Source organism: Brienomyrus brachyistius, chromosome 4, assembly GCF_023856365.1.
Source record: "Brienomyrus brachyistius isolate T26 chromosome 4, BBRACH_0.4, whole genome shotgun sequence".
NCBI lineage: Eukaryota > Metazoa > Chordata > Actinopteri > Osteoglossiformes > Mormyridae > Brienomyrus > Brienomyrus brachyistius.
This window is the reverse complement of record NC_064536.1, coordinates 5359812-5385693: the sequence shown is the minus strand read 5'-3', so window position 1 is coordinate 5385693 and position 25882 is coordinate 5359812. Positions and strand designations below refer to the sequence as shown.

The following is a 25882-nucleotide window of genomic DNA, read 5'->3' as shown; positions in this document are numbered from 1 at the left end:
AATATCTGGGAACATTTGGGAACCGAGGAGACCAGCTGGAGTTTTGAAAGTGAAATGTTGTCCCATTCTTGCCTGATATAGGATGTCAACTGCTCAGCAGCTCAGAGACTCCTCTGTTATATTTTTAGTTTAATGAAAAATGCTTTCAATGGGTGACAGGTCTGGTTTGTAGGCAGGTCAGTGTATCACCCGGACTCTTCAACAACGGAGCCATGTTGTTGTAATAAGTGCAGAATGCGGTTTGGCATTGTGTTGCTGAAATATACAAGGGCTTCTCCGAAAAAGACGTCTAGATGGCAGCATATGTCGCTCCAAAACCTTTATATATCATTCTGCGTTAATGGTGCCTCCCCAGGTGTGCAAGCTACCCAAGCCATGGATATGAATGCACCCCCATACCACAGATGCCGACTTTTGAACTGTCCACAGTTAACAAACTGGATGGTCCCTCTCCTCTTTAGCCCAGAGAATGAAGCATCCATGATTTCCAAAAAAAGAATGTGAAATTTTGATTCATCACACCACAGGACAGTTTTCCATTTTATCTCTGTCCATCTTAAATGAGCTCAGGCCCAGCAAAGTCGTGGTGTTTTTCGATCATATTTAGCTACGGTTTTATTCTTTGCATGGTAGAGTTTCATCCTGCATTTGTGGATGCTGTGACAAACTGTGATCGCAGACCATGGTTTTCGGAAGTGTTCCTGAGCCCATGCAGTGACTTCCACTATAAAATCAGCCATCCGTCCATCAATCCATCCATTTTTTTAAACCATTTGTCCTAATCAGGGTCATGAGAGGTCCTGAGCCTATCCCAGAGGCTACGGGTGCAAGGCAGGGAACAACCCAGGGTGGAGCACCAACCCAACACAGGGAACACAAACATACCATTCACTCACACACACATTTGATAACTCCAATTAGCTTTGGCATGTTTTTTTGGACTGTGGGGGGAAAACTAAAGCACCCGGATGACCCCACGATGACACGGGGAGAACATGCAAACTCCACACACATGGAACCCTTGTGGAGACTTAAACCCAGGTCCCAGAGGCGTGAGACGACAGTGTGATCCACTGCACCACTGTAGAATCATGTATGTTTTTAATGCAGTGCCGGCTGAGGACCCCAAGATCATGGCTATCCGATATTGGTTTGTCCATTGCGTACAGAGATTTCTCTGAATCTTTTATGCCTATTGTGTGCTGTAGATGATGAAAATCCCAAATTCTTTGCAATATTACATTGAGGAACATTATTCTTAAATTGCTGCACTATTTGCCCACACAATATTTCACAGAGCGGTGAACCTCTCCCCATCTTCACTGCACAGATACTCTGCCTCTCTAGGAGGCTCTTTTTATACCCAATCATCTTACTGACATGATGCCAATTAACCTAATTAGCTGTGAGATATTCAACCATTTGGTTTGTTTTAGCATTGCACAACTTTTCCAGTCTTCGGTCCCAAATTATTTGAAACATGCTTGCAATCATCATATTCAATTTGAGCATACATTTGTCATAAAACGACAAAATTTCTGTTTCAACATTTGATACGTTGTCTTTGATCTATTTTCAGTTAAATATGGTTTATATGATTTGCTAATCATTGCAGTCTATTTTTATTTGCATTTTACGCAGCGTCTCAACTTCTATGGAAACAAGGTTGTATTCACCAGCTTCTGAAAATGATTACACCAGGTTTGAACCAGCTATGTGATAGTTTATTGAAAATTCCCTTGAAATTTAAGAACAAATTAGATTAAAGCATAAAACAGGACACAGCAGGAATCATGTGGCATGTTTGTCAGTACTGCAAATAAAAGTCATATTTTAAAGGTAGTTTAACATATATCTCTGATTTTAACTATATTATTACTAGTCAGTAGTTAATTTCTAAATCAACAGCTGAAAGCATAAAGAAATAAGTTTAAAGAGACCAGGAAACTTCGATATATATAATAAAAACTAAGCACTTGGCATGTTGTGTAAAAAAGACCAAAATATAGTAACATTTTTAAAGGATATATTCATGCTATGAAAACGCTAAATCACCCCAAAGACAAAAAAACGTACTTGAGCAACTACAGTAGAATAAAAAGTATGAGATAAAAATGAAAAGTAATTTTCATGAAATCTAGCATTAGTGCTTTTCCCCATAAAATGCTGTGCCACCCACGTCAGAATATCACCAGAAGGGCTTTAAGAATAGGATTTGGAGCTGAAGCTGTTAAAACTGAAACTAACAGTGGGGCTGAGGTCTACACTGCCCCGACGGGACCCACTTCTGGACCCAGAGCGGGAGCCTGGGCGGGAGCTCGGGCCTGAAGACACGTTGTAGGGGCTGCTGATCCCCTTGGTCGACATGGAGGTGGCTTGAAGCATCTTCATTCCATTGTCCTCCTCCACCATGCAGCTGTCCATGGCTTCCTTGTAGGAGATCTTCAGTTTAGTCTTCGGGCAGGTCAGGTTTCTGCTGTGGTTTCGAGTATCCTGGAGCTTCTGGGCACTTTTCCCATCCAGCCAGCCTCTTCTGATAGCTTCCTCTATGTTTACTCTCAGACCGGTCTGGGGTTCAATTAGGCCACCAGTGAGGTACTGAAACTCAAGGAACCTCTGACTGGCCTCATGCGGCAACCACTTCTCCTTCATGGCTTCTGCAACAGACATCTTCTTCCTGGTCTTCACGTCCTCAAACCCATGGAAGGCCTTCTGGGCCGGCTTAAGGTTCGCAGACATTTCTTCATCGATGATTTTTTGGAGCTCCGCATCTTTAAGAGAAAGCCTTTCGCCGGTGGCTGGATTGAAGATGCCGCCAGTGCAAGCCTGGGCCTCTAAAAGGCGCTGGGCAGTAATGGTGTCCACTATTCCACGACGCAGGCCTTCAGTGATGGTTATTTTCTGAAGTGTTTCTGAATCAAATATGGCAGCAATTGGACTCTGGTCATCCAATATTTCAGAAGGGGGTGATAATGTTATGGAGACACTAGAAAGGCGTCTTTTTACAGTTGGTGATAAAGGGGCAAGCTGAGCAGGGGTACTGCATGCATTTACATCTTCCCTGCTGGAAGAAGTTATGGATAATTCACTACTGGACTTGGTGGTCATCTTGTCTGCCAACTCTTTGATTGTCATCTTCCCTGATCGATATTTGTCTAGCATGCTCTGGTTAATGACACCCCTGTTGATTGAATCTTGTACATCGAACTGTTGGCCTGATTTTCGGTCAACCAGAACCAGCCGGCTGGAACCATCAGAGGCCGTGATGGTGATCTCTTCCCACTCGCACTCATGATCGCAGAGCTCCAGGAATGTGTCATAGTCAATAAGTTCTCTGTGGTAGGCCTCACGCACTGTCATCTCGCTGCCTGTGTCTGGGTCGACGATCACAACCCTCCGCTTGCGAAGGACATTCTGCATCTTCTCCATCTCAGCTTTCTTTTTCTTGTCCTTCAGGGGCAGCATGATCAGCCCCGTTGTCTTGTCTGTGATGCACCTCCTCTTAAGCTGCAGGTAGGTGAGGTTTTCATGGGTGTTGGGATCAAAGAAACCCTTTGTATCATCTCCTTCATAATTTAATATGTCATTCATTTCTTTATCAAAATATCCTCGACTGTAAGCAATATCTACATCGATACGGTGGTTTCCGTTGGGGTCAATTATACCACCGCTCGCTATCTGAGCTTCTAGAAGCCTTATGCCATGCCCCTTTTCAATCAGCTCCTTTTTCATGGCCTGAAAAAGAGAAATCGTTTTCCCTGTATGTGGATCTTTGTATCCCGTAACAGCTCTTTCAGCAGAAAGGAGTTTTTCCTTAAAATCTTTTCCTATAAGGCCTCTCCTAAATGCCTCTTCTACTGTGAGATAGAGGTTATTGAGGGGGTCAATCACGAATCCTGAGGCTGCCTGAGCTTCCAGAAGCTCAAGTGCGGTGCCACGAGTGACGAGACCATCCTTCATGGCCTGGTAAATAGGTAGGATCCTATCTTGAGCTTCATGATAAATACCTGCAATGCATGTAGATCCCCGAAGGTAAGGCCTCAGTTTGTTCTCAATCTCACTGATTGGCATGGCTTCTGCCTCTAGTCTTGTCAAAAGCTTTGACTCAACCAATTCATCAATGGAAACGTCCCCTCTAAATCCTTTCACTGACACCGACTTTTCTGGTAAGGTCAAGAGAAGAAGACCCGTGACAGGCTCTGGGTGGCATTTCATTTTCAAATCATTGTAGCTAATCTTCTGCTTGGTATGAGGGTCGATGTAGCAAGCTGGCCGCTTGTTCAGGGCTCGGTAGAGGTCTTCGTCAATTAAGTTGCGTTCAAGTGCAGTGTCTTTTGAAAGGAACACACTCAAGGCAGGGTCAAGTATTCCTCCAACAGATTCCTGAGCCTGGAGAAGACGTATCACAGTATCCCGGTTGAGCTGTCCTTTTTTCAAAGTCTGCCCAGCAGATAAGAGTTTCCCAGTATATGGATCCTTAAAGCCAGTGCTGGCAGCTTCAGCAGTGATAAGCACATCCTTGTCCTGTCTGTCCACCAGACCTCTGGAACATGCCACATCTACTGGCATTTTTTCATTAACTTTAGGATCTATGATATAGCCAGTGGCAGCTTGTGCTTCCAGAAGCATGACTGCTGCCTCTGGTGGGAGCAGATTTTTTTGCTTAGCCTCGTTTATAGACATTTTACCTTGAGTACCCGCAACAACGCCTGCGATGACCCCAGCGCCTTGCAGATTGGGCTGAATGTTGACTGCTACCTCATCTACAGTCTTTTGGCCTTTAAGCAGCTTATCAAGTGTGATTTGGTCGATGATTTTACAGTCAGACAGTTGATGAGCAGTGACTTTTCTGTGGACGCCATTGAAGAGGAGCTTGGAAGGGTCCACCTTGACCATATCTTCACTGGTTTGCGTTTGCTGATTGTAGGAAGCTGGTCGTTGCTTCAGCTTCCAGAGCTCTTTCTCCAAGTTGGCCTTCACAAGTGTAATATCTGACACCTCTTTTTCTGTAATAAGCAGCCTGTTCTTATACCGTGACTCCACACTTTTTAGCTCTGCCATAAGCCTTTCAATTTCACTTCTCAGAGAGTTCCTCTCCCTCTCTAGCTGATCTTTGTCAGAGACCTGCTGTCTAATATGACTCTCCTTTAGCTCATACTGGCTCTTCCAGTAACTGAAATCTTTCTTGACCTTCTCATTCTCATCTAGGATGCGTTTCTTTTGTTGAACTTCACCTTCAAGGGAGAGCTTGACGCGGCTCAGCTCTTCGTCACACCTCTGCATTCTGGCTTTTTCCTGCTCCAACAGCTTTATCTTCATAGCAAGACTCTCCTTCTCCTTCAAAATGTCATTGTAGTTGGCCTGAGATTGGGTCACTATGCTGGATGCCTGAAAATAAGAAAAATATAAATTTAATGTAATATGATGTAATCAGTTTGTAATCTATGCTGATTCAACATAGGTAGTGGCCCGTTTAAAATATTACATTATATATGACTGATGTATAAACACTATGGTATTTGTTAGCAATTATTATATATTATATAGTACATAATGCATAGTCTTCTGCACTCTATATCAAAGCTACTTTTATATGCAACATACCAGAACTGATACAATTGTAATGGATTTACTTCTAACTTCAATTTCACTTCTAATCCTCTTCACTTTGAAAAAACCTCACTTGTACCATATTCTTATCGAGCAGAACACCAAGAAAATCAGACATTAGGGACACATGATTAGAATGAATTATGTATCAAACCAATAATCATACATATGGGACAAAACTGTATTTTCCCTAAATGCAAAATTTAATATATATTAAACCTGCGCTACTAAAAATTCCACTTTTTTTCAAGACGTTTTTTTAAATGTACCTCAAAAGCCTGCTTTTGACTTTTTTCAATTTCCATTTTCAACCTGTCCCTTTCCTTGGACAGCTCATTAATATGTGCTTGGTGTTCAACAGCTCTTATGTTACAGGACTGGAGTTGGCTCTGCAGGGAAGACATTTGTGCCATTGCTTCATTGTTACTGTTGTGCTGGTTCTTCTTCAGTTCCTCCTTTTCCTGCTTCAGGGACCGGACTTCCTCGTCTAACCTCAGCCGCTCCTTGGTCAGGCTCTGCGTCATCTTCTGCAGTTTCTCGATCTCCGCGGCATTGTCGTTCAGCATACGGCTCTTCTCCTCAATGGTCTTTTGCAGCGTCTCATTCCGGAGATTCGCATCTTTGACACGTCCTTGTTCCTGTTGGAGCTGTAACTGCAGTGCTTTCAGTTGTGCATTTAACTGGCTAGTACTGTCAGAGGAGAGCTTCTGGTCTTTCAGGCTCCTATCCAGGGCGTCCTGGACATTCTTAAGCTGTTGTTCATTTCGCTTCGCAGCAGCAGAGACAATCTCCAGCTCACGTTTGAGAGTGTCGATTATGCATAAGTGTTCTTTGCAGGACTGCTTTGTTCTTTCTAACTCTGTCTCCGCCATTGACCTTGCAGCGGTCTCATCCAGAGTAGCCTTCCTGTGTCTCTCAACCTCAGCCTCTAACCCATCCAACATCTTCTGCAGGTCTCTTATTCTGCCTTCCAATCTGTTACCATTCTGTTCCACCTTGTACTTTTCGTGTGTTTGTTTCTGCAGATCTATTCTAACAATGCTTAGTTCTTGCTCTGTTACTTTCAGCCTGTTAATGACTTCATTGGCAGCTACGTTCTTCGCCTGAAGTTCATTCCTGGTTTGCTTAAGACCATTGTTTTCTACCTCCAAGGCACTCCGCCTCCTTGACTCCAGCTCCATGTTTTGAGTTAACACGGCAATCTGCTTATTCTTTTCTTGAATCACTCTCACAGTCTCTGCCATGGACTCCTTTTGTCTTAACTCATCTTCAGCTCTCTTTTGAGTGATGGTTTGGATGTGGATCTCAAGTTCTCGTATTTTCGTAGAGTCTTGTAACCCAACAGATTTCTGCTGTTGGGCATCTGCCTCTGCCCTCTTCCTCAAATTCTCTGTTTGACTAATTGAGTACTGTAGTCGCCTTATCTCCTCCTCCAAGGCCTTCTTTTCAGTCATGAGATTATCGTTCTGCAGCTTAAGAGCCACAGAGTCCTCCTCTTTTGCAAGTGTGATCTTTTGCATGGTGGTTTTACTGACATGGATCTCAGTCTCGTACGTTTTCTTTAGGTTAGTTATGTCTTGATTATATTGGTTTCTTACCTTAGAGATCTCCGATTCGAACTGTCGTCTTCGTGACGCCTCATCTTCTAACTGCATTTTTAGTCTCTCAATCTCACGATCCTTGTCTTTGATGGTCTTCTCGATTTCAATCTTCGACCAGTTGATCTCATCGAGCTCCTTCTGCCTCTTTCTCATGAGGTTTTCATACTCTTCCTGCTGGGTAACATACCTCTCCTCAGCCAATCTCTTCTTTCTTTTCTCGTCATCGAGCATAAAGGTGAGCCTGGTAACTTGATCAGTTAGATCTTTGACCTGGCTGTAGGTACTGTCAAGGTTCTCCTTGACAGCGTCACACTGTCGGGCTTGAGTTTTTTTTATTTCCTCCATGGAAAACAGCTGATGTTTACTCTCGGAAAGCTGCAGTTCGAATCTACTCAGCGTGTCTTCAAGAGACTTGTTCTTCTGCGATTTAGCTTGAACGTCATCTTTCAGACGCCGCAGCTCTTCTTCCAAAAGGTCTATTTTGGTGTTCCTAATCTTAAAGATAAAACACACTCAAGTGAAACATTGAATCTATCACATACACTGTTAATGTAACAATACAGCACATTAAATTTAAAAGGCAAACATTTCCAGTGATTCCTACCTTCAGTTCCTCCATGTTTTTCTGCATCTCTACAAGAAACTTGTAGAAATCACCTGACTGAGTGAAGAGTTCAATGTAACTGGCCTGCAGTTCGGTGGCCTACAGGAAACACGGCAGTTTAATTAGTTCCCCAGAAACAGTAACATACGTAACCCAGTCCATCGTACTGAAAATCACATCAGTGACATTCAGGAACAAGTCACACATACCTCTTGCCTGATGTTGTCAGCAGGGGACTGCAGCATAGTCTTCTTGATGGGAATGTTGAGCAGAGTCTCCAGTCCAGCACTGTATGAGGCCAGCTGGAGCTCATAATCCTGTGTGGTCCATCAACACCAGTCAGAGAGGTCACCCGAAAGCGCCAAGACAAACCACCAGCCACAGCCATGAAGCTAAAAAACTGACTAAAACATCTGAACTCCTATCCCAATGTTTCAGGTGGCTTTCAAAACAGCTACCTTAATTGAAGAGGCACAGGTGTTGGCATCCTTCTGAACTTCATCCACTCTTTCTTTCTTCCCTTTTATTTCAGTCTGAAGTGCCTGAAATTGAACACGTAGACATTAATCTGAGAAAGGCAGCGACAACAATCCTCACAGAACTTCTAAGTTGGCGGAGACATGGAAAAGTGCTTCTTCCTACCCTCTGCTGGTTGAGCTGGTCCACAAGGGCTTGGAGGTCGTTCACCTTGTTGGCCTGAAGAGTGTCCTGCCGCTGGCGTGCATTCTGAATCCATGCCGCGAGGGCCGAGCTGGTCTGCTGGTAGTGCTTCAGTTGCTGCTGCTGTTTCTGGACGTCCCACACCCTATGGAAAGGAAGGGCGCTCACGGGTCTTTCACAGACAAGATCACAGACAAACCCGAACGAAACCTGAAGACTAGACAAAGTTGCTTCTGATAACTGCTCATATATTAAACGCCACAAGCTTGCTGTCCTTATGTGACTTTTACCCCAACCACAGATGAAACAAAGACCATTAGTTAAAAAAAGAATACTCCTCAAAATATATTAAATATAGACTGAACACAGTCAAGACACAGACCACCCAGAAATTGAATAGAAGAACCTAATTTTATTTTATAGTCCTGCTAAGGTAGACTACTCCTATACTAGCTGAAGTCCAACCAAAGACCCTTTATTATATTTAGAATCCCTTAAGAACGAGAAACCTTTCAAAGCACATGTTCAATTATCTCTTTAATCATTTTCCTATGGTAGAAAGATTTCACTATTACATACTTCACCCTATCTATGAATATGTGATCTTCATGTACTAGTTCAAGTACAGATATTATATGACAGGGGGTTTAAAGTGAATCTTTGATTATGGCGAAAAGAAAAGACTCTCTCACCTGCTATCGATTTGCGCCTGGATACGCTGCCAGCGATCAGATAGCTGGTTCACCGTCTCTGCATACTTGGAGAGGTCCACATCGCACTTGTGGAAAGATTGCCCAACCTGGTTGTTCCATTGCACTGCGTTGTTCAGCTCCGTTTCCATTGCTTTATGCATGTCCCTCTTCTGGTCCAGCTCTGATTTCATTCTCTGCATTCAACAGATCCAAAATTGATAATAGCTTAATCCTAGCTTATTCAACACAGAATTCGAACGTTACGCAAGACCTCAGTACAAATAAAATGCTAATGCACGTGGAAATGTGCCGCTATCAATACGCAAACTTATCTCCTTCCCTTTCTTATCTGTCTCTATCGCTGTGTTGACAGGAAATGAAGGCATGAAGACAAGTGCCACTCTAGCGCACTACCTTCAGCAAGACATTGTAGTCCTCTAGCTCCTGTAGATTCAGAGAGGAGGTCTCCTTCTCGGTCAGCCTGGCCTCGTTCACCTTGACAATGTCCTCGACTTGCACCAGGCTCTGGAACAGGCCTCGCAGCGCCTTCAGCCTATTTTGATAAGAAACCGTAAAAACAAACTCTCCGTGGGGACAAGACAAAATTTCAATTTAGAAATCTTAATAGCTGTGACATTAAGGGGTTACATGCGTACACGGCAAACAGACAGATATCCTTAACTTAGGGTAACCAAATATTCCATGTCAGGGAGGATATTCTGAGCTAGGACAGGATTTGTAAACTACCGTTTCCATAAAGAGGACCCGGATTTCACTTAAGCGCCGAGTTCTTGCTGAGTGCTGATTGGTCAGTCTCCTATAATCATGCTTGTGTCACTAACATTAAAGGGAAACAGCTGGATGAGTCTTTCAATCAAGGGAACAAACCAGTCAGAGCACAAGAAGAACTGAACTATTTAGCCAATCACAGGAGCCTTTCAGTTTTAAAGTAGCTTGTAAAAGTATCTGAAAGCATCATCTCTAACATGGATTATGTGGTCACCCTACATTGATTGAGCTTGTGTATCTGACATTATTATCAGACGCCCTCCTTTATGATAAAGGCCAGGATTGGATTCTTGCTGAATATTTTATAGAACTAATGATGTTGCTAGGTTATGAACTACAGTCCTTATCTTACCTTTGAAGATAGGAAGTGGAGAATCCTTCCAGGCTGCCCAGTTTCTGATTGATGACTGCGAGTTCTGTCTGGAGAAACTTAGCCTTGTCCGGATCCGTCATACCCTCAAGGAGCCTCAAGATTTTCTCTTTTAGTCTGATGTGCTCGTCACGGATTGCATTGACATCGCGCTGGATCCCCTATGGTTTTCAGGTGATAAAATCAAGCAGTGCTCGACAGCCACAGCCTACCGACCAAGGACAGTAGAGGAGGCCTAAGCTTTAGATTGAAGGATCAAAATATACGAAATCAGAACATACCTCTATCACAACGATGCGCTGGGAACACTCTTTAGCACTGTTCTCCTTCAAGGGGACATGAAGGTGCTGAGTTAGACCCAGCTCAGCCGCCTCCGCCCTCTGCCTCAAGCTATGCAGTTCCATCAAGAAGGTTGTGCTCTGCTGGGTCACATCTGGCTTCGGTGGAACTGGCTTCGATGACACTGGCTGGACAACCTCCATCTTCACAGATTCATCCACTCCTTTGTTGGCAGATGCAACTATAAACATGGCGCAAAAGACATGATGTTAGCCACTGGGACTTTACTTCAGTCTTTCCCAGTGTGGTCCTACAGTCGGTCCACAATTTTGCACCTTTCCAGTTCCCAGTAGGAGGAGCAAAAATGTGAACTGTCTCGGGGCCCCCAAGTACCGGACTGGGAGACACTCCTTTACCTGCATCCAGGTTATATTAAAAGGTCATAGTGACACGCATTCTGATCTACAGTTACACCAACTGATCGAAATGACCTGTGTGGATTGTGTCTATGATGTGGATTCCTGAAAATCCACGAGAATCTATAGAATCCATAGACAACCACAAGACACATGGTGCAGGACTCACTGTAGGTTGGAAGTTGTATGATCAGCTTGTCATAGTGGGTCTGGGCAGTGGCGTACTGTTTCTCAATCATCTTCTTGTCCTCGTCACCAAAGAGTTCCGATTTCTGGCTGTTGCGTTTGAACTCCTCGTAGTGAGTCTCCAGACTCTTTATTATGCTGCGATATTCATCCGGACTCATTCTCGTAAGCTGTGGTCACAAGAAAGAAAAGGACGTCACATTACAGCATTATGGCGAATTAGCCTTGGCACTGTGGATGGACCCGCGGTGAGCATTTAATCACCAACATAGGCTCAAAAACCAAGGTGAACTCACAAGCTGCATGGTGAGAGAATTGATACGGTTGATGTCTTCTACGCAGTACTGCCAGGAGATTAAGCTCTTGATGTTGATGTATAGTTGACTGGAAACATCCATGAGGGCGTCGTAATATTTCTCATTTCTGGAAGAAGATGAAAGAATGCTATCGCCACTTGCTGGTGACAATGTATCATTGCATTATGCTGAAGCAGTCATGGACTCAATGCTCGCGAATTCGCTCTCGGAGAGCTCACGTCTTTGCCAGCTCGATGCTGAGGTTGTTGGGTGGTGGGATCAGCAGGCACACTGAGGGGATGAGCATATCGAGGCCCCCTGGGCCTATCACCAGCCACTTGCTGCGCTGTGAGTTGTCCTTCAGGATGCCCTCATTGCCCTGGAGAATTGCCTTCTGCAGGGAAACAGGAGCAAAAGCACAGTAATGGGCGCCTTTCTTACCCATGTCCTTACGATGCCTCCCCTCAGATGCCCTTGTAACCTGACTCTGTGAACAATCTGCATCCAGAATGATTATCATTTCTCTGCGGAAAGAGCTTCCGACCGCAATCTGAGGCAGTGGCCCCCCTCCGTACTCATCGAAACTCCACTGTACACCTGTGTGAGCTTGTATTTCTTCGATATACAGGATAAGGCCCGGAGAACTCCAGTACGCAAAGTATGAAGTCAGAGCATATTTAAATCAGTAGCTGATAACTTGTAATATGTGCGATTTTGTTGATCGGTGAATTGATAAGATTTTTGTAGCTCAATAGGTGAATCTCAGTCATTGGCCTTTTGTTCATATCACACTGTTTCTTCAGTGCTCTCTGCATTATACTGTAGTCCCCCCCATAACTGTGGGTGATACGTCCCAAGACCTGCCGCAGATAACAGCCACCCACGGACCCCATGTATACCACGATTTCTGTGTACTTATACATTTTGTTCATTTGTGAACGGTAAGGCACTACCGACATTAAATACAGTATTAATTTGTACATGTTTAAGTACATTGTACATTGATATTCAGCACCATACTCTCTTGAATGAAAGAGATTCTGAAGTTTTAGCCTAATTCTCAAGAGAAAAAATATCACGTACCAAAGAATGACTTGGGCAAAGACAATCATGCTTTTTATACCCCTCAAAGGATGAAAGAACAATGGAAAAAAACACTGTTGCACATTTCACAGTTTCACGACAAAACTGTGGTGAGCTGAAACCATGGTTACAGAAACCGTGGATACAGGGGGACTACTGTACTCTGGCTATGGTGTTGTTTATACAAGTTGGCCTGTCGGAGCGACTCTCGAGGCTGCCCCACTCCGGCCTTCGCCACGGGCCCTTCCTTGCAAGCGTGTTGGCCAGGTGTGGGCCCAGCTGCTCCCCTCTCACCTGGTCCTGCTTGAAGTCGCACAGGGCCTGTACTATGACAGGGCTGCTGCCCCTGAACTCCGGGTTGCGTGGCTTCAGCCTGATGATGCCCTTGGACTTGTTGACCAGAAGCTGCACCTGCCTCTTGTTCTCCAGCAGCCTCTCCTTTTCTTTCTGCGGGGGTAGAAATATGGAATATGACTCCTGATTGCCCCAAGGGTAATAACCACAATACAGACACTGTAGTATTACTCAAAGGTCTTCTCATCTAGTGATTTTAATGAACTGGATATGCAATAAGTCACTGTGCGAGCCTTCATAATTCTGACTAAACCCTTACTGGCCAGTGCCATGTTACAAATGATTCATTAAGTTCATTAAGTGGGTAATACAGAAATAATTCAACTTTTTCACCTAACAATGACTGTGGTTATTTAAAATGCATGGTAATTTATTTAGCAATACCTCCAGGTTTTTGAGAAGGGCCATGAGATTCTCCAGCGGCGTGGACTTGTCGCAAGCAAATCTCATTCGCATGTTGTCATGGTCCTTCTTAAGCTTGGTGTTAATCTCGTTGGCCTCCTTGAAGAACTTCACACAAACGGCAGAATGAAAGAGCCTGAAAGAGTTTCTCCAAGGAGAAGTTTGCTTCTGTGGCTTGTTTGTGACAAACGGCGACTCACCTGACTGTAGGCCATGTTCTCTTTCAGGTGAACAGAAATACACTTTGTGATCTGCAGAAGCCAGCTCCACTGAGTCTGCAAAGTGTCCATGTAGGCCTGGAAGTATCAGCCTGGTGTTAAAATGCGGCTACTAACAGTCGTCAGCAGTTTGACACACAGTCATCAGTTCCTACTAACAGAGGAATGGAGTTGGTCCACCTGTTTTTCCTCAATCCGTCTTAATTTAGTACGCAAAACAAACTTGTTTGTAGAGCCTCTTTCAGGGACAGGCATCTCACACAAGAGTGCTTCACGTGACCCAGCCCAGGACCAGCAAATGATCACTTACATCAATCTTGTCAAAGGCGGGGTGGTTGTTCTTCTGTAAATTGTCCACTTTTTGCTTCAGTTTGTTCAAATCTTTTTCCTTTTCCTCCAAGTCTTTCATAAGTTCCTGGAGGAAAAAAAAAGCAAAAGTAGTTTTCTTTAGTTCTCTTTGAAGGTCTGAAGGAGCTCTGCGGAGTCGGGGGCTGGCCGAGAGCTCTTACGGAGTAGCTCTCTTGTTTCTGCAGGATGTAGGTGTCGATGTTTTTGTCTCCCCAGTCGAACACCAGCTCCTTCTCCTCCCGCTCGTTCACCCAAATAATCTCCCTGGAGATCTCCTCGATGATGCTCTGCAGCTCTCGCAGCTGGCGGAATCTGTTGAAGGACATTTTCTAACAAAAACAAAACAAATCATTATCATTATTATCATTATTAATAATAATGATAATAATAAACTTTAAAAGGCTTACAAACTTTTAGTGTTCGACTGGAGGACAGACCCACCTGTAAACTGTCCCACTCATGATCCAGAGCATTTAACATGACTTTGTCCCCTTTTTGTACCTAAAATAAACACAGCAAAAAAACAAAAAAAAACCTGACACGTGATTCATGGAAATTTCCATTTTTTTTATACCTTGGACTGTGGGGTCTGCAGAAAATTTTGACAGAGGTGGCTATCAGGGGCAGGTTATTTTTAAGAGGGTGACACAGAAGAAAAAGGGTGTGATCGACTAATCTGGAGATCTGTAACGGGACGAGAGAAGAATGTGTTTGGGTTAGGGTGTAAAGCTGGAAGGGAGGTGAGCGGTAGAGTAGGAGCGGCCAGTGGCGGCGAGCTCGGTCGCCGTGCTCGCGAACATACCAGCTCATCCCTCGCCCTGTCGACTTCCATGCTGCTACTGATGGAGCTCTGGAACTTGCTTTGGTTCAAGATGTGCTGCTCGATGGTGGTTGGGTCATCGCCCCAGGGGGCGGTCTCAATCATGCGCTGGAAGGGATGTGGGCACACCGTCAAGATCTCGCTGCCATCAACTCTCCCTATGCAACATTTCGCTTTGCTGGCTGGTGATAACCAGCAAGCAGCCAAATCATAAACCAAAAGATCAAGCCTGGTTCAAAGTACAGGCACTCCCTAGATTATGACAGCGCCTGTTACGATATTTCGGCTTTACAATGGATATTCCAGTTCCATTCTCTTTTTCACTTTCAGTACATTATTCAATAAACTACATGACATAATCAACAGCTGATTATGCAATAGGCTTTGTGTTAATGATTTTACCCAACTGTGGGCTAATGTAAGTGTTCTAAGCATATTTAAGGTAGGGTAGCCTAGGCTATGATGTCCGTTAAGGTGTACTGTCCTCGTACTAAAGCCCACAGCTAAGGTTTTGCAACTTTTCTTCATCGCTCCTCCCCCAACACAAATGAGGTGCGTAGCAATAAGCGTTAAATCACATTGAGCACAATGTCAAACCTCCACCGTCTCTGGAGGCGAAAACAGCTCAGGGTTAAGTGCAGCTCTGACAGCAGAAAATAATATCCAGAGGTGCCCTGCAGGGGGCGCCAACTAGTCATTCTCGCTTCATGGGTTTGTGAGGGGAAGGTAGGAAACGAGATAGTCAGTACGAAAGGTAAACAGTGAATCACGAAGGAGGGAAGAAGTCAAAACAAGAGCGAGAGGGAGGAGCTGGAACATGAGACGTCGAGCATGGGGCGAGCCTCGGAGCACGGTGAAGATAGGCCGATAAAGACTGAAACAGCGATGAGAAAATACGACTGGACTTTCTCTACTAGGTAACCATACTACCACGCCCCGACATGGTTAGCAATACTGCACTCCCCCTCCCTATTTCCAGGGAATCGGGTTTCGGCGAGGACATGGCCGCGCCTTGCGATCTGCTGTGCTTGAAAGAGTCCTATTACACCCCGCTTGGTGCCGGCCCAGGGAGGTAAAGTCATTAAACCACAAAGCAGGGGCATTGGCTTGGTTCAGGTGTGTAGGCGGCAGCATGTCATTGGCCAGGGAGAAAAGCAGAATTTCTGTAATTTTAGCGTGTTGTGGGTGTGGCACGTCACCCGATCCCCCTCCCTTACGCAAGCAAACAAACACATCCGGTAGCTCAACATGCACAGCGTTGCTCTAACAACGCAATGAGCACATGAAAAGTGTAACCCTTCCCTGTACTTTAAGTCGCTTTGGATAAAAGTAAACCATACGTACAGTCACTTTCTCTACTGCTTCTATATCTCTATCTTTTAATTTTTGGTAGGTCACCTTCTTGTTTGTTCATTTATTTAACTTACCCTTTTCTATCTCTTTTCCCTTAATATTCATGTGTACATCAAAGCAATATTAGGGGATCACAAACATTGTTGCATTTCATAGTTCCATTGTAATTGTTACAATGACAATAAAGGACATTGTATTGTATACGTGTCACATTAATTAAATGTCAGGGTACTGAAGCCTCCTTCCTGGAAGGACATGATGTGCACCCAAGGAAAATGCCAGAGGCCCCGGCTTTTTCAGGCACCTTCTTCTGTGTGATCCAGCCCATGGCGTCCTGGAAGCTCCTCCCCGCGTCCTCGTAGGAGACGCTGGCGCGAGTGCGGTACAGGGTGGCCTGGTTGGCCATGGGCATTTGTTGCATCCTGATGACCTGCTCCCTGCCCTGCTCCACACTGGCCAAGAGAGGGAGACAGGTTTCACCTGGGGTAACACCCCTACCTCCTCCCCCCCCCCCCCCCCCCCCAAGCAGCTGGATCCTGACGGCCTTGAACAGGCATATTTCACTTCAGCTGCCGAACGTGACCTTTATGAAAATTAGAGCTGACCGCTGAGACAGGAGGGTCTGTTTCTTGAAAATAACAGGGTTGCTAATTGTGCATTGGTAGTGAGGTCACACAATCTGGGGTCACATTCCTCTGCTATCTGTAAGGACACCGCAGGATTCATCAGAAGGCGCACACACACACACACACACACACACACACACACACACACACACACACACACACACACACACACACAGTCATACAGAGTCATACACAGTCATACAGAGTCATACACAGCTCAACATCTCGAAGACAAAACACATTCAATCCTGTACACACACCCATTCTTAAACATTCTGGAATGTTTGGGAAGACACAAGCATTTCTGAACAATTTGTCCTGTGGAAGCACACGTGTACACACACACACACACACACACACACACACACACACACACATACACACACACACACACACACACACACACACACACACACGTCGGGTAAACATATCCTTATGGGGACCGCTCATTCATTTCTGTGGGAAAAATGCTAATGCTAACGATGATACCCTTAACCCCCACCCAGCCCTAACCATAACCATAATTAACGAAGCAAAATACAAAAGTTTTTGCATTATTAGTTTTTTCATTGCAGTCACAGATTTTTTATTAAATTTAGTTTTCCCTTATGGGGACCAGTTTCCTGTCGGTATTCATCACGTTGTGGGGACATTGTGTCCCCATAAGGATAGGTATACCCGCTCGCTCACACACACACACACACACACACACACACACACACACACGCACACGCACACGCACACACACACACACACTGACCTCCTCTGGATGGAATCGCCGGGTTGGCCATGTTGCCGCAGATCATGGCTGTATATAACATGGTCTGTGTATTCTGCAGGCCGGGTCATATACTTCTGATGGTCAGCACCCTTTGAAACACATGGAATTTTATTATTATTATTATTATTATAATTAGATGCTATCAAGTCGGCGTTAGCTCCTGGCAGTCATAAAGAGATGTCTTCCCGCCCCTGCTTCAGTGACCGTCTTTCCTCCGCTCTGTCGCCCACACGCAGCAGTCCACTAAAAACACACGTACACATCCGCAAACTGCTTTGAACAGCACCAGGGACAATTACAATGACAAAGTGAAAAACACATCAGATCAGACAGGCTCATTATTTCCTCTGTGATACAGCTGTGGAAAAAATGCAGAGACCGCAGCACAAATTTTTTGTTTCACTCATTTCTCAATTTACGGGTGCGTGTCTGTGAGTAATATATACTTTGCAAACTGCAACCTGGTTTTTTCCCTGCTTCTCATTAATGAAGGGCTTCTTTCTTGCTTTATGGGACCTCAGTCCTGCTTGTAGCAGCCCGATACAAACTTGTCTTTGCAGTGCACTTCACACCTGCACTTAATGTTTCCCGTTCCTTTAGAAGGTCACTTGGTGTCATCCTTCGATTCATGAAAAAGTGTCGGATAAGTTAACGGTCATCTCTGCGTTAGAAAGTCACTCCTGCCTGTTACTGATTGGCTTACACAAGAACATAAGAAATTTACAAGCGAGAGGAGGCCATTCAGCCCATCAAGCTCGTTTTGGGAGAACTTAACTAATAGCTCAGAGTTGTTGAAATCTTATCTAGCTCTGATTTAAAGGAACCCAGGCTTTTAGCTTGCGCTACACTAACAGGAAGACTATTCCATACTCTAACTACACGCTGTGTAAAGATGTGCTTCCTTAAATTCGTTTTAAAATGATCTCCCGCTAATTTCCACTTATGGAATCGTATATACCTGGATCATGCCCCCCTTAGTCTCCTTGGCGCGGGGCTAAACAGATTCAGCTCAGCTAACCTCTCCTCATAAGACATAAGGCTTCTGATCATTCCCAATCTCTCCTGCTTCACCTTATGCTGGTGTACTGCTGCGTTAGAAATTTTTAATGTGGAAGCAACCTGCCGCTCAGCGTAGCCTTCTGCCAGCAGAACCACGATTAACCCAGGATTTTAAAATGCAGAATTGTGTAAATGTAAAAATGTAGTCTTCTCGTAATTGTTTTCGCGGCTGAATGTAACTATAACACACATTACATGCACAACATATACACACATACGCAAATTTTAACCTTTAACTCTTGCTTTTAACCAAGATCTCAGCTAAAGTGAAATCTTTCACTTTACAGCATTTGTTTTGTCTAACCTAGAGGTACGAGTTTGTGAACAGTCGGGTGTGCTCCCGATGTGCCGCGAAACCCGACGCAGGTTAAACAAGATGGATTAGGCCGACATTTTGTGCACAGGGGAGCGCTCTCACTACTCAAAAGCTTTAATGTGACCAAATGATCGATGTTCGGTATTTTAACTATTTTTCTCCCAGTTAAGTACAAAGCAGCGTTTGCGCTGAACAACGATCACTTTTTCTACCTCCAACACGCGGCATAACGTAATAAAACAGATGAAGCGATTATCTCACATAACACCACATCATAAGGGGAATACTGTCACACGCATGGTTATATCTGCATAACTATCACCCTCTTCATACACTAACAATACGCTACTCCCGACAACTAGATAAGACCATTTACTAAACAAATTAATCAACTAGCAAACTATACCCCACACATTTGTGCAATTGCATATAGTTTGCAGACACGAATGATTAAAAAGTGACATGGCATAACCAATGACGGAAAGGAACATTTAATGACTAGAATCTTTTTGGTTCCGTCTTTGCATTATAAGTGTTATAGTATAGGTGTGGAAAGGCGTATATGACAGGCGGGGGTTAACTGGCCATGATGCAAGAGAGAAAGGCTGCATTCTTTCCACTGGCAATTTGGCTTTATTGTGTAAGTCAGTGATTAACTATGTTGTCACCTGTCTGTTTACTGTCAGCCAACTGGTTCCAAACATTTTTTCTCACGTAAACCTTGCAGCTCCGGGTGAGAATTTTAAATGTAATCCATGTAGTTTAGTTCATTTGTTCGTCATATAGCCGTCTTATTATATATGTATCTACCACTTTGACTTAATTCTTTGATGTACCTAGTGTGTGCATTTTTAATTGCCTTAAATTTTTGGGGGAAAACTGTACCAGGAGTAGGAAAACGGGTTCGTGATTCAAAGACAGAAACCAGCATCTGTTAAACCTGAGCCACAGATGACTGAAAAGTATGTTTAAAAGTCACTTACGGACTGGAAGACATATTCAGCTTTCTTCATTTGATCCTGATACTGGGCCTTCGTGCTTCTAGCCCTTTGAAGCACCACCTGCGCACTGGAGGAACAGAGTGTCGCTTTGAGGTGTGTACAGTACCAGAAGCAGAATCCCATTCATACTTCGCAAACAACCGCGGGCCATTTTCCTTGCTTATTTTTCAATTAGAAGTCTTTTTTTCTCAATAGTCAGTGCGTATTTTGTCTTGGAGGTTAAAACGCTGCGTAACGTTATATTCATGCCTTATTCATTATTACGGCAACCGAAAGCGATGCAGGATGCGATAGACCGTGAACGAAATTCCTGAAATTTTGCCCGTAAAAAAGCAGAGGAAAAACCCCTCTTAACCAATAATAAAATTTATTTTAACTATGTTACATATTTACCAAAACATATAAATATGTTGCCTTTTATTGCATCAAAAAAGTTTTTGATGCTATATATGTCAAATACTATTAACCTAATAACATATTACTTAAGTAGAATTACATACTCTGTATGCGCTCCACCGCCGATAGTCGCAGAGTATCCGTCCATGAACGACGGCAGGTATCCATTACCGCCGTGAACCTCTGCCCTGGAATAGGTAGGACTGGCGTACATAGTTCTTCCAGCCATGTTTGCTAGTCTCTCTTGGGAGCCGTAATAACTCATTCCTTAACGTAATGTGAAGCCGTTGTAATGATCCGGCGCTGGGGAGAGAAAGAGGTGAGACGTCGCACCGTCTCCGTCCGTCCCTAAGCGCACTATTCTCCGAACACGGAAGACCTGGACTTTTCCACCCTATAAGCCACACCTTCCTGGCTGCCATTCAGATATCTTTTGTTTCATGCACAGCTTCTTTTCTTCCCCTCTTAGTAGAAACAGAAACGTGAAGTTTTCTGTCCTTGCAGGCGATTGTGTGAATATCCCACATAAAAGTTTCCACAGCCTCCACTCACACAGTACGCTGGCCTTGTGTAATTTGGCTGCTAACCCTGCGATTGATATTATTCTACACAGAGAACCTTGCAGAAAACGCGATTTTTAAAAAATGGTGAAGAATATATTTTAAAATGTATTTTCACTGATATTTTTTACCAAGCGCGTTCCTTGCGGGGCTAAATTCTGCCCCATCTATGTGGGGTTAATGCTGGTTAACCTTCGTGGGAACGTGTGCATATATTAGAATATGATCTAATTCCACTCACATCCACCCAGTCTCAAATTACAAACTTAATTTCACATCATCATTTTATTTCTTTTTCATTCTCAGCACACACGCATTGATCATTATATTCGAACTAAATAACCCGATTGAGGCGACACACCTACCGCTTAAGGCGGAACAGCACGATACAGGAATGCAGAAGGCAGACTACTTTATGAAACACTCCTGCGTCGGCCCAGGGGTGTCAGACACTCCCCTCCGGACCGTTCACTCCCATCTTTGAACCTTCAGACCCCCCCCGAGAATTCAGATATATGTAAAAAGATGTAAGATATAACAACGCTACTGTGTTGTTCAGCAGGGGACACCAAAGTGCGGCCATTCGATTCTCCGCCCATATTGCGCAATACAGAGTACTTCACCTTCATAAATAACTGTCGGTCCATCTGGGAAGCTCCCCCATGTACGCCCCACTGGGCAGAGTCCCCCACCCCTCCGGGGGAAAATTGCCATCTTTATTTAATTTAAGTTAATTAAATAAGTGGATTATTGCCAAACTTCTGAAAAACAGCCCCAGTATTTCTCGGGGAAAAAAACAGCATACCCTCCAGTTTTTACTAGTCAGATCAAACCAGCTTGTAATTGCTTAACTAATTTCTTAAAGCTTATCTTAATAGACATCTTATTTGTTATTCCAGAATTTATATATACAGTGTTAGTGCGCGAGTCCGTATACCTTACCTTATGGGGACACAATGTCGCCACAACGTGATGAATACCCGTTTTTGAGGGACAACTCAATTTAATGAAAATCTGTGACTGGAGTCAAAAAAGTAAAAATGCTAAATTCTTGTATTTTGTTTGGTTACTTATGGTTAAGGTTAGGGCTGGGTTGGGGTTAGGGTCGTCATGTGGCGATTACAGTTTTCCCAATATAAATAAATGGAAGGTCCTCGTTTATATAGGTGTGTGTGTGTGTGTGTGTGCGCGCGCGCGCGTGTGTGTGTGTGTGTGTGTGTGTTTAAGTTTACCGGGCTTACTTTACCTGTGTTACACTTGGTTTACTCTACTTCAGTATACTTTAGTTATTTAGCGAAGCGATAATTCTGCATTTTCTATGTATGTCCTTCTGCTTTCTGGTCCAGGGCCATCTAGCACTGATCCGACGGTCCATCAGCTGGACCCAGATAGCCTGACTGCTACGGCACCTTGGGTAGGCAGCCCTGATCCTGCAGTGCCGGTATCCAGCAGGTTTTCTGTCCTACTTGATGAGTTCCTGTCTGCCTGAGGTCAGGTGTCTCCATCAGCCCAATTACTGGCTGAAGAGGGACAGCCAAAAAATTTTGGTTGGGTAGCAACACTTCTAATCTAATTTCTTATAATATCTCATTCTTCGGAAAAAAAAACATCGCTATAGTTTTACGTTATTTCTACTTCTTATAGTATAGATTGTTACTCGACCAGTCTGACCAATCAGAATTTATACAAAAGAAGAGGACAAGACGAGGAACATCTGGAAGGTAACACCCATAGGCGTGGGAAGATATTTTGAGCTCAGGGAGCTGAATGTCAGACCGACCAATAGATTTCACTGATGTTCTTTTGTATCATCGGTAGCTATCGACAGCTAACGACGGCAGTCTTTTTGCGGAAATAATTATAGCATCGTCACTGAGCCGTTGTGATTGGTGCTATGTTATTTTTTTCTTTGACATAACAGGTAAAAGATGGTGCCCTTAGCATCACTCCCTCCTGCAGGACCGGTAACACCCCCAGCCCCCACCTTCAGTACTATCATTATCAAGCCATTCGTATCTCACTCAATTATTTAAACCTGAACCAACTTTCCCATTTTTCATAAACATTAATCAATGCTGTTGGACTTTTAGTACTATTGAGCTCATTGAAAAAAATCTGGGATTAATTTTCTTTTTTCTTTTTTACCCAGTGCTGAACTTTTTCTGTAACAGTGCTTTGTGACAAACCTGCTTGCAAACGTGATATTTTATATTTGATTTAAATGTCGAGTGTTGGAAGTCGACAGTCAAACACCCGCGAATCACATGTCCAGGCTTGGTTGCACTTTCCAGTAAGTGTGCCGCCCGTGATAATGATCCTTGGTCACGGTCTGCGTGTTGAAAAGCACCTGCATTTCAGCCCCACGCGGGGGGGGGGTCACACCCTACTTAGGAGCCAACGCCCGGCTCTGGAATCTCAGCCCTGTCACACAGCCCCTGTCGTGGTTGCCATGGAAACGCTACCCGCTCACCTCAGAAATGCAGCGGCCAATCGCTGCAGATAGACAATCTCTTCATATCTCTTCAGTCTTCGTATCTGTCTGTCTGCTGGTGGATAAACCCTCAAAGCTGATGCTATAAGTGTATAAAAAAAAAAAGTAAAACAGAATTTGCTTTGGAGACGGATATTTGGTGGGGAAAAAAAATAACAACAGAGCACTTTTCTAACATTTTGCTGATGGTGCTGATGTCCGGCTAAATATTAACCACTTTTCCGTATAAATCACGACTGCCTTGATTTTAGACCATGGTAGATCGGCTGCTTTTAGGTTTGTTGTAGTTCATTGGGCTGGCATTTCTCACCTGGCCGTGAGCAGACTGGCACCATCCATTACTCACCCTCCCTGGCAAAATTAACAATGAACGGGCGTGTCACAGTGCTGTCACGCTGTCCCAGCAGAAGCTGGCATGGGAATGTGATTGAAGGTTTGCAGCTGACTAATCACATATCTGCCCAGGCTGACGCCAAACTGTAGACATTCAGGATTACAGGTCCATCCTGCACCAACATGCCAGATACGATGTATTGAAATATTTGGTAGAAAATACCAGTGCAAGTGCAGTACCATCTGCTGGATGAGATGACATCACCCCGGCATACTCAGACAGTGTGCCGTGGGTCTTCTCATTTTTTATTTATAATGGGAAGATGTCAGTCCTGCTTGATGGACCAGCACACTGTTTAGCGTGTAGGCTGATGCCCAGGGGCCTCCACTAACAAGGGGTCTCCACTAGCCTTGTTTAACAACATTTTTACCCCCCCCCCCCCCCCACATTGGTCTGCACACCCATCTCCTTGCCCAGTTAATTGTATCATGGACACCCCCTTCTGACTCACAGTGACCTGGTACTGGATGAACAAGTGGAATGGATGGATGGACAGATGGATGGAACAATCCACACAAGCGACGCAGACATAGCAGACTGACTTGTGGCTAAAAACGAGGAGATTCATTCTATAGGTTTGTAATGGGTGCCTATGGCTCTTATTAACATAATAAAATAATTACCCTTTTACAAACGATCGGCAAGATTTTTTTCTTTGAACTTCTGGATGTGTTCTATGGGTGGGGTAGGACAAGCCTGGGAGAAAGCAAACAGCATGTTCTCTTGTCAGTTCTGACTTGCGTGAGGCTTTGAGGAGAAAATTAGGCTGGATAATTGTTAGCAACTTACTGTGATCAGGGAGGTCCACGGCTTGCAGGAAGTTACATTGTAACGAGACAATAAATGAGCTGAGTGAATGCAAAGGGGCCGGAACTGGGCTGTAACATGAAGAGTTCTACAGTTCCCAGGGTGGAATAAAGGATCGTCTATCGTCTTATCTTGCCTGAATATTAAGTTCCTCTTCAAAGCTGGGAAAAATACAACACTAGCTGGTGAATGTTTGACAGGCTCGACGTCTGTAAACAGAGCAGGGAGCAAAATAATATAGACAGCAGAAGTTCAACGGGCAAGTGCTGAAACATCAACTAGACCAACTATGAATAGCCACACCCCCCCCCCCCCACTATTTCTCCTAGTTTCTGGCATCTTATAGGGGATCATCATCGTGACGACTGGCATGATCCTATCAGGGACTACGGGGAATCTCACCAAAGTATGCAGAAGCATTTGCCTGCAAAAAACACTGTCGAAGCATTTTGAATGAAAGAGGCCTAACATTACTGCCGATGTTTTATACGTTATTTTGTTTGGCCGATGTTGTCATCCAATTTTCTAGCCAACTTTTCCTCATTCTACATGCAGCCTATTGTCCATACTTATTGCTGAATTATTAATATTAGATTACATAAAATATGACACGGCAAATTGCATAATTGAATTAATGCCTGCGACCTTTATTCTTTTTGTACAATGCAAACGTTTATTAAAATGAGTCGTATTTAATGATGCCACTGAACGGCTGAACGATACACTGAGAACAATATGTCACAAGTGAAAGTGTACGTCGGAATTAAACAAGGGGAGAAATAAAGTGCCAGAAATAAGGTATTTGGTGGCAGCTTGTCTCACAGTGCCAAGGAGGCCAAACGACTAAACTGTCTCCTCAGTGGGACTTGCGCGATAAATCAGTCGCAGGCAGGCACTTGTCGGTGTGTAGCTGAACTTGGGTGGGGCTTCAGCTCACCTCAGGCTGTTGGCCTGGTGATGTAAACAGCTCTGTCAACAGTTCTGCTGAGTTCCCAGAAGATGAAATGGACTGCGTTAATGTAGGTCAGGATCTTTAATTGTGAATGTGCAAGTCATATATTATTTACCAAGTGTGTGTGTGTGTGTGTGTGTGTGTGAGAGAGAGAGAGAGAGAGAGAGAGGCAGTTCTTTCTCTTGGGAAGTAACATTCACCTTGTTTGCTATTGATTTAAAACAACAACAGGGCTTCATCACATGGCGTAGCCAGAACTTGCGCCACAACTTGCCAAGACATTTAATAGCCTAAGGACGAAACGGTTTTTAAAAAGCCGAATTTTTATATTAATTATACATATGTGGACCTCCAAGGCTGTATGGGGGCTTGATAGGTATTGCCATTACCTCAGGCCTCCAGGGCTGGGGGGTTTGAG

At 44.1% G+C, this 25882-nt stretch overlaps 1 protein-coding gene across 2 annotated transcripts; it reads right to left on the bottom strand.

Annotated features, from left to right (window-relative positions):
* Positions 1–1702: 1702 nt before the first annotated feature.
* Positions 1703–20640, bottom strand: LOC125740003 (desmoplakin-like). Of its 2 annotated transcripts, none has more exons than XM_049010628.1 (24): positions 20365–20640; positions 19847–19931; positions 17468–17577; positions 16386–16533; positions 14711–14836; positions 14350–14409; positions 14070–14237; positions 13871–13975; positions 13543–13638; positions 13325–13450; positions 12881–13033; positions 11743–11897; positions 11504–11630; positions 11191–11377; positions 10608–10846; positions 10309–10487; positions 9582–9720; positions 9168–9361; positions 8458–8620; positions 8274–8357; positions 8025–8132; positions 7816–7914; positions 5880–7706; positions 1703–5388 (listed from the first exon to the last, which is right to left on the bottom strand). In XM_049010628.1, exons 1-24 carry the CDS (start codon positions 20523–20525, stop codon positions 2203–2205), a joined length of 8025 nt encoding a protein of 2674 aa, XP_048866585.1. In that variant the 5' UTR covers positions 20526–20640; the 3' UTR covers positions 1703–2202. The 2 variants fall into 2 exon arrangements, with proteins under 2 accessions (XP_048866585.1, XP_048866586.1); XM_049010629.1 differs by having other exon boundaries at positions 7209–7706.
* Positions 20641–25882: the final 5242 nt, after the last annotated feature.